Source organism: Cyprinodon variegatus, unplaced genomic scaffold (assembly GCF_000732505.1).
Source record: "Cyprinodon variegatus isolate N-32 unplaced genomic scaffold, C_variegatus-1.0 Scaffold0, whole genome shotgun sequence".
Lineage (NCBI taxonomy): Eukaryota > Metazoa > Chordata > Actinopteri > Cyprinodontiformes > Cyprinodontidae > Cyprinodon > Cyprinodon variegatus.
The window spans coordinates 116019-123336 of NW_015150453.1; the positions used below are offsets into that span (position 1 = coordinate 116019).

The window sequence follows — 7318 nt, forward strand, 5'->3', positions numbered from 1 at the left end:
TGGGCTTGATGTGTTTGAAATCAAACTGATCTGCTTTAAATTTGAAATTTTGATCTTTAAATGCTCTGCTTTTGCAGATGGAGTTAAAGCACAATCTAAAATCTCTGGAAACCAAAACAGAATCAGCCATAAAATGTGAAATGATCCAATCAGGCGTCTCCTGTGTTCCCAGGCTGGAGCTTTGAACCCGTGGTGAAGAATTTATTGTCCCTCTGTCTCCAGCTGGTATCACAGAGAGCGGACTTTGTATCTGTGTTGTCACGGACAGTGTCAAACATCAAGGTTCAGTCCTGCACAGTGCTCGCTCTGACCTTTCAATGCCACATCTTCTCCCTGGAAGTGATTACATTCTGAGTAACCATGATTAACTCATGCTACTCCGCTATAAAAGCCTCTGACATTCTGAGAGGAGGGCACCATCAAGTCCAAGAACTCCAGGAGTTAAGGTGAGTCTCCTTCGCCTTGTTTTTCAAGACTTTCAGCAGGATAATAATAGATCAAAGCGTATTTCATGAGGAGCTGAATATAAGGTGTTGTTCTGTGTTTAGAGACCTGATTGTTTTCCTTTTTTTCAGGCTTTTTTTTCGTCTTCTGCAGCCATGAAGTTCTCCCTTGTCGCCACTCTTCTTGTTGTGCTGGCTGTTGCCCACGGTAAGCTTTATTGAAAGAGAAAAACCTTTAAAAAATCAACTACTGTCTATTGAATAGGGCTGCAGCTATCGATTATTTCTGGAATCGATTAATCATCCAATGATTTTTATTGATTTAAATCAACATAGGATGAGTTAAGCATGTAGTATTAATCAGCCAATGATTTTTATTGAATAATCTAAAAAGAAGTTCTTTTTTTTCTATCAACATTTCTAGATAGAAAAAACAAAATGACTTGAAATTTTAAGAATCTTTAAAAAAAAAATGGCTTTATTGCACACATTTAAATAAATTGTACAAACATCTAGAAAAAACACATAAAATACATGTTTTTTAATGTAAAAGTCATAAAATACAAGCTTTTCCATCCTAAATTGAAAACTTTTATATATTTTTTTGTGTTTTTATCTGAATTACTGTTGTAAGTAGGTAATTATTTCAGCAAAGTGAATTAATCTATATACCCTTAAGTACTGTATGGGTAAGGCTAATTCGTTTCATACCTGCGCCAGTTTAAATCCACAAAAGGCAGCTTTATTTGTATAGCACATTTCAGCAACAGGGCAATTCAAAGTGCTTTACATAAAATCAGTAAAAAATAAAAAATAAAACACGGAAGAAACAGTTAAAAATCACAGGATCTATGAATAAAACAGATCTTAGATGTGCTTTGATATCATTTAGTCACTGTCTGTGTGAAATAAGCATGATCTTTGTAACAGCAGTGTAGAAGGCCTATCGTCAGACCATGTGGAGTTTGGCTAAAGATGCAAGAAATTTTCAGAATATGATAAAGGTTGCACAAAAAACAAGAACTAAATGCATGGAAATTTATCTTTTTTATATTTCATATGAATTCTGAAAGCTATTTTTGATTTTGGGTTTGAAGCTTATTAGCTTCACCAGGAAATTGAGTTAGTAATTTGTATAGTTTGAGTAATATTGTATAAATTGTTAAATATATACATGTATTTGAAAAACTGAATCTAATAATTAATTAAAATGATTGTAATAATTATGTTTAGAGTATTATTGAAATCACCATGGATAAATGATAGAAATTGAAACTCATACAGATTTATGAGATATGCTCTTTTAAAGAAAATAAAAACCTCTTCATTTAAATATGAAGTAACGTATTTTTAAATGTTTGGCTGAATTTGATGTTAAAATCACCAACATTTAAATAGACTTTCCTGGAATTATATTTTTATTGCAAAAACTGTATAGCATCTCATTGGAAACTACAACAAAGTCTTTTATTTTGAAAAATTGCAAGAGTGGTTAAAAATGCGTTGTAGCCTCTAGGGTTGTGACCAACCAATTAGCTCTGTTTGAAATTCTATGATGATAAAGAAAGTAATTGTTGTATAAAACTCTATGCTTTTGACTCTGTTTACACTGCAAAAAAGAAAACTCAATAAGTCGTTTTTTCTTAAAATAAGGGGATTTTTTCTTGAATTTAGGAGATAAGTGAGACACTTTGCCAATGGAACAAGTTAAATTTAAAATAAGAAAAAGTTATTATTTATTTCAAATGAATATATTCTAATTTTCTTATTAAAAGAGTAAAATACTAATTCCATTGGAAAATCATCATATTTACCTTCTAAAAAAAAAGGCTAAATATATTTAATTTAAGATTATTTTTTACGGTACTTCTTTCTAGATTGTTTTTGCAGTGCACACGTCTTATTTATATAAGTTGCAGCATCAGTAAAAAAAAATCAACACATTGATTTTGAAAATGCAGTTTATTCCTTAGATACCTTCTGTTGCTAATTAGCTTCAAACCAAAATGCTAAGATGATGAACACAAAAAAGTAAAGATTGTATAATAATATGTTTGGACTCTATTTATGTACTCTATTTATGTTTATTTTGTCTGATAATTAAATAATAAACAAGATGATAAATGTATTAAGTTTGAAAATGACAATTGTTGCCCCTTAGATGCTAGTTTAGCTAATTAGCATCATACCTAAGCACCACAATTATTAAACAAATTAATTGTTTTACACAGATTTTTTTTGTTCCATTTTTAAATTTTGTTTGACCTTTAGCTGCAGCAATAAATTAATCAACATACTGAGTTTGAAAATATTGTTTATTCCATATATGCCTTGTGTCGCTAATTAGCTTCATACCAAAACTCTTAGATGATGAATAGAAAAAAAGTAGTGATTGTATAATAATATATTGACTCTATTTTTGCTTTGTTTGATGATTTAATCATCAATAAGATGATAAACATATGGAGTTTCATAAAGAAAATCTTTTTATTTAGATGCTAGTGTCGCTAATTAGCACCATACCTAAGAACTTAAGTAATTAAACAAATTAAATGTTGTACGCTGATTTATGTTTTTAGCTCCATTTATAAGTTTTGTTTGAGATTAAGTTGAGTCAATAAAATGATTAACATACTGAGTTTGAAAATGTTGTTTATTCTTTAGGTACCTTGTGTCGCTAATTAGCTTCATACCAAAATGATAAGATGATAAAGAAAAAGAAAGTAATAATTGCATTATATGTTTTGACTGTATTTATGTTTGTTTGATCAATTAATAATCAATAAGATGATAAACATTTCAAGTTTGATAAAGAAAATGTTTTTCTTTAGATGCTAGTGTCGCTAATTAGCGCCATACCTAAGCACTAAAATAATTAAACAATTTAATTGTTGTACACTGATATATGTTTTTAGCTCTATTTATACAGTTTTTTAGATATATCTGAGTCAATAAATTAATCAACATATTGAGTTTGAAAATATTGTTTACACTGGAAAAACGATCTAGAAATAAGTAAAAAATATCTTAAATTAAGTGTATTTACCCTTAATTTGAGTAGGTAAATGTGATTGTTTGCCAGTGGAATGATTATTTTTACTCTTAAAATAAGATATTTAGATAAAATGCACTTGAAATAAGACAATGCAATTGTTTTTACTTATTTTAAGTGGAAATTGTCCTGTTCCATTGGCAAAAAATGTCTCTTTTACCTCCTAAATCCCCCAAAAATTCACTTATTTTAAGAAAAAATGACTTATCTAGATTTAATTTTTTTCCAGTGTATTCCTTAGACGCTTTGTATTGCTATTAAGGTTTGTACCTATATTTACACTATTAAAGGTGGAATGTAAAATTGATAAGCTTTACTTAATCTAACATCTGATAGACATCTAAAACACACAAGATATATTTATATTTATGTTGTTTTTTTAATAATTGATAAACCACAATTAACTGGGTTCATTGCTTTAGTCCTATTTCTGAAAACTGTGTCAGTCTCAGAGCTAAAGTTCATTTTAACTTGGTTCAAATGAAGCGATGTGGATTTAAACTTTTTATTTTTAAATTTTAAAGGCTCTGAGGCCAGGGCACTGGTGAAACGTGAGGTCCAGGCCGAAGTGGAGCGGCTCACCCAGCTCCTGAAGGACATGTCCGCCAGCGTCACCACCGCCACCCAGGACATGGTGGAGAAGATGAAGGCTCTGGAGATGACCAACACTGCCCAGTAAGAGCCTTTAGTTTCTACGCTAAGGTTCATTTAGCCATCATTTAAATCTGCTTCATCTTGGGGAATGTTTCTTTTGTTAGATTCAACAACCAGCCATCAGAAGAATTCTCTTTAAAACCCTTTCATCTGATAACACCTGATAACAAGTGAACAATTGTGAAGAGGGATATAAAAAATTCTACGATTTTAATCTTTTTAAATCAAATAAAAAGTCAGTGATTTATAGTCTAAATATATCAGCTTGTAATCCTAAAATACAACAATGCAAACGACTGGAGATTTTCTAAAAAGTAGGGCTGAATGATTTAGAAAAAAAATCTAATTTGACATTATTTATCAAAAAATATTGCAAATTTAATAAGATTTTCCTTTTCCAGGAAATTAGATGTCTCCAGATTTTTTTTTTTTTCAAACTTAAAAGCTTGTTGTCCAGAGTCGATTTAGTCTTTCCTTTCTATTCAGATCTATGGATTGGCTTTCTACACTGGAAAAAATTAAAAATCTAGATAAGTCATTTTTTTCTTAAAATAAGCGCATTTGTTCATGAATTGAGGAGGTAAAAGAAACATTTCGCCAATGGAACAAGACAATTTACATTTAAAATAAGAAAACACATTTGCATTGTCTTATTTCAAGTGCATTTTGATCTAAATATCTTATTTTAAGAATAAAAATACTCATTCCATTGGCAGATCATCTTATTTACCTACTCAAAATAAGAGTAAATACACTTGATTCAAGACATTTTTACTTATTTTGAGATAATTTTTGCAGTGTAGCTGCGACTCTCTTCCCTATTGTAGCGCCTCCTAGAGGGCTGGGGTTAGATTCAGCATCTTACTCCTGTTTAATGTAAATTGTATTGTAGCGAAATTGCGTTGAAGTTGCTCATGAATAAAAATAAACTTATTTCAATTTTATTTTGTTAAAAAAAAGATTAAAAAGTTTGTTTTCCACTTTTGCATTTAGAAACTATGTCTGGTCAGAACTTTAGTTTTACATTGAGAAATATGAAAGGGTGTGAATACTTTAAGACTCCATGTTCTAAAAATCTATAAACTGTCTTAAAATCCAAGGAGAGACATTTTTTCCACTTTACAAAGTTGACTTTATTGAACTTTTTGTCTTCATAAAATAAAATCTGTAGCACAAAAGTTTTTTACACACCCAAAGAATCAAATATTAAAGCAAAGGCCGCCATCTTTGTAGGTGAATGTTTCTTTTTTGCAGCTTTCACAGCTTCCTTTCCCTGTCCCTTCGCTGTAGGACCTACATGGAGGACAGCAGGGCCAGGATCCAGCCTCTGGTGGAGAAGGTCCAGGCTGAGGCCGCCAAGCTGCAGGAGCAGGTCAAGCCGTTCATCTCCAACATCGAGGAGCACGTCCGGCCCCTGACGGACGACCTCAACTCTCAGGTCCAGCCCCTGACCGAAAACCTGCAGGCTCAGGTGAAGCCCCTGACTGACATGATGGAGAAGTTTCTGCAGCAGGTGATGGAGCAGTCCAAGGCCCTGATGCCACCTCAGTAAACATCCACCCCCACAAAAAAAAACGGACTCAGAATCCACTCTGAACGCTAAACACTGCCGACTGTTATGCTTTACTGTTTCATTTCAACTCCATCAATAAAGGGATTAAAAACGTAAGAGTTGTTTTTTCTGCTTTGTGTTAAAATTCGCTTCTAAAACAGTGAAAAAGGTCAAGAGATAAAGATGAACTGAACATGTTTGGATCTGATCCGATCCGCTCAGCGTGGTAAACATCAGTATCTGCATCACCTCTGACCTGTTGCTTATCTGCCGCTCTGTCGCTCGTCGCTCCACACAGAAAATAATCAAGAGCTGAGTCCTGTTTGATAATCAGATTAACTAACAGATACGGGAATAATTAACCTTATAAACAGAACTTAATTGTTGCAGAACGCCTAAAAACAGAAATCTATTCTCTAAAATGTTGGAAGCAGCTCTGTAAGGAGTTAATGGATATAAAATACAGCTACCAGGATAGATTTAAACATTTAAAAATAAATAAATAAATGCAACTTTTCCTATAAAGGGTAAGCATTTCATTTTGCTGCAAAACCGACTTTGGTTGCAGATTGCATCGAGTCGAGGCAGAGCAGACAGGTTTCATTGAGCTCGTGTCTCAAAGCAGGGAGGGAGACAATGACTTGTTGTCTGTCGAACAACAAAACAACAAAATCACTAGTCTTCCACGCCACTCCGGACCCATCAAACCCATCTGACTCCTTGAGGCAGCTCAAGCCTTGAGGACAGGGCAGCGTTTGGGTAAACCTTGGCGTCGGCTCTCCTCCTCCTCCTGAAGGCCGCGGCAGAACTGGCAGTCCTGAGCGGCCTTCTCCTTGTCCTTCCTTAGATTAAACCAGCCAAACCTTTCAGAAACAAATCAACGGGGGTTTTCCACCCACCGCTTTTCATTCTTCAAACCGGCAGCATTAAGAATGAGTTTTAAATGTTAGATTCAGTGTCTAAGGGGAGGACTCTGTCCTGAAGGAAGGACGACGTGCATCAGGGTTATCCAAAGCGTGCCGCCGACGGTGGCCCTGAAAGCTGGAACACAGAGAACACAGCAGCTTGATGAACCCTGATGGCACAGAGTGAGAGATAAACCCATCATCTACCGTCAAATCTTAAAGCTTTTTCAGATAACGTCTATGAATTAAGTCACGTTTGAGGTTTAAAATGTGAAATTTCTTGTGAATGTGGAGTTTCTTTTGGTTTGGATGGTTGGATTTTCCCAAAAGAAGCTGCTCAGGGCTTTTTTTTTCCCTTCCTTCACCAGCAGCTCGCATCGCTCGGTCATCGGAAGGAGCCGTTCCCAAACGGATCACCTTCAACCACCCTTTAAAATGTCCAAATGAATGCGTCTTTTTTTCTGAACGTATCTGCTGGAAACAGGATTAAAGACATGGGCGTCTAAAGTGAGTGATGCCTTCACTGGAAACATGAACCAGTGGAGGAGCCGAGGCATAACAACAGGTGTTACTACGGCCGATGCAGAAGTTTAGAGTCTGATACGAACTGCTTTAACAGTTAAATACGGACATTTGTGTTACAAACCACCACCTGATCAGATAATCTTCCGATTTTTGCATTCGATGGGGTCTTTTTGACTTTTTCCACACT

General features: G+C 34.2%; 1 protein-coding gene across 1 annotated transcript; it reads left to right on the forward strand.

Moving 5' to 3' along the window:
* The first annotated feature begins 399 nt into the window (after positions 1-399).
* Positions 400-5818, forward strand: LOC107083774 (type-4 ice-structuring protein LS-12-like). Its single transcript, XM_015373274.1, has 4 exons — positions 400-446; positions 576-651; positions 4020-4170; positions 5440-5818. Exons 2-4 carry the CDS (start codon positions 600-602, stop codon positions 5699-5701), a joined length of 465 nt encoding a protein of 154 aa, XP_015228760.1. The 5' UTR covers positions 400-446; positions 576-599; the 3' UTR covers positions 5702-5818.
* The last annotated feature ends 1500 nt before the right edge of the window (positions 5819-7318 follow it).

Excerpts from the sequence above, each read along its gene's own strand:
- LOC107083774 (XM_015373274.1), top strand. The coding sequence starts at position 600 with ATGAAGTTCTCCCTTGTCGCCACTCTTCTTGTTGTGCTGGCTGTTGCC. Across the intron at positions 652-4,019 it reads TGTGCTGGCTGTTGCCCACG|GCTCTGAGGCCAGGGCACTG; the intron begins GTAAGCTTTATT and ends TAAATTTTAAAG. Across the intron at positions 4,171-5,439 it reads GAGATGACCAACACTGCCCA|GACCTACATGGAGGACAGCA; the intron begins GTAAGAGCCTTT and ends CCTTCGCTGTAG.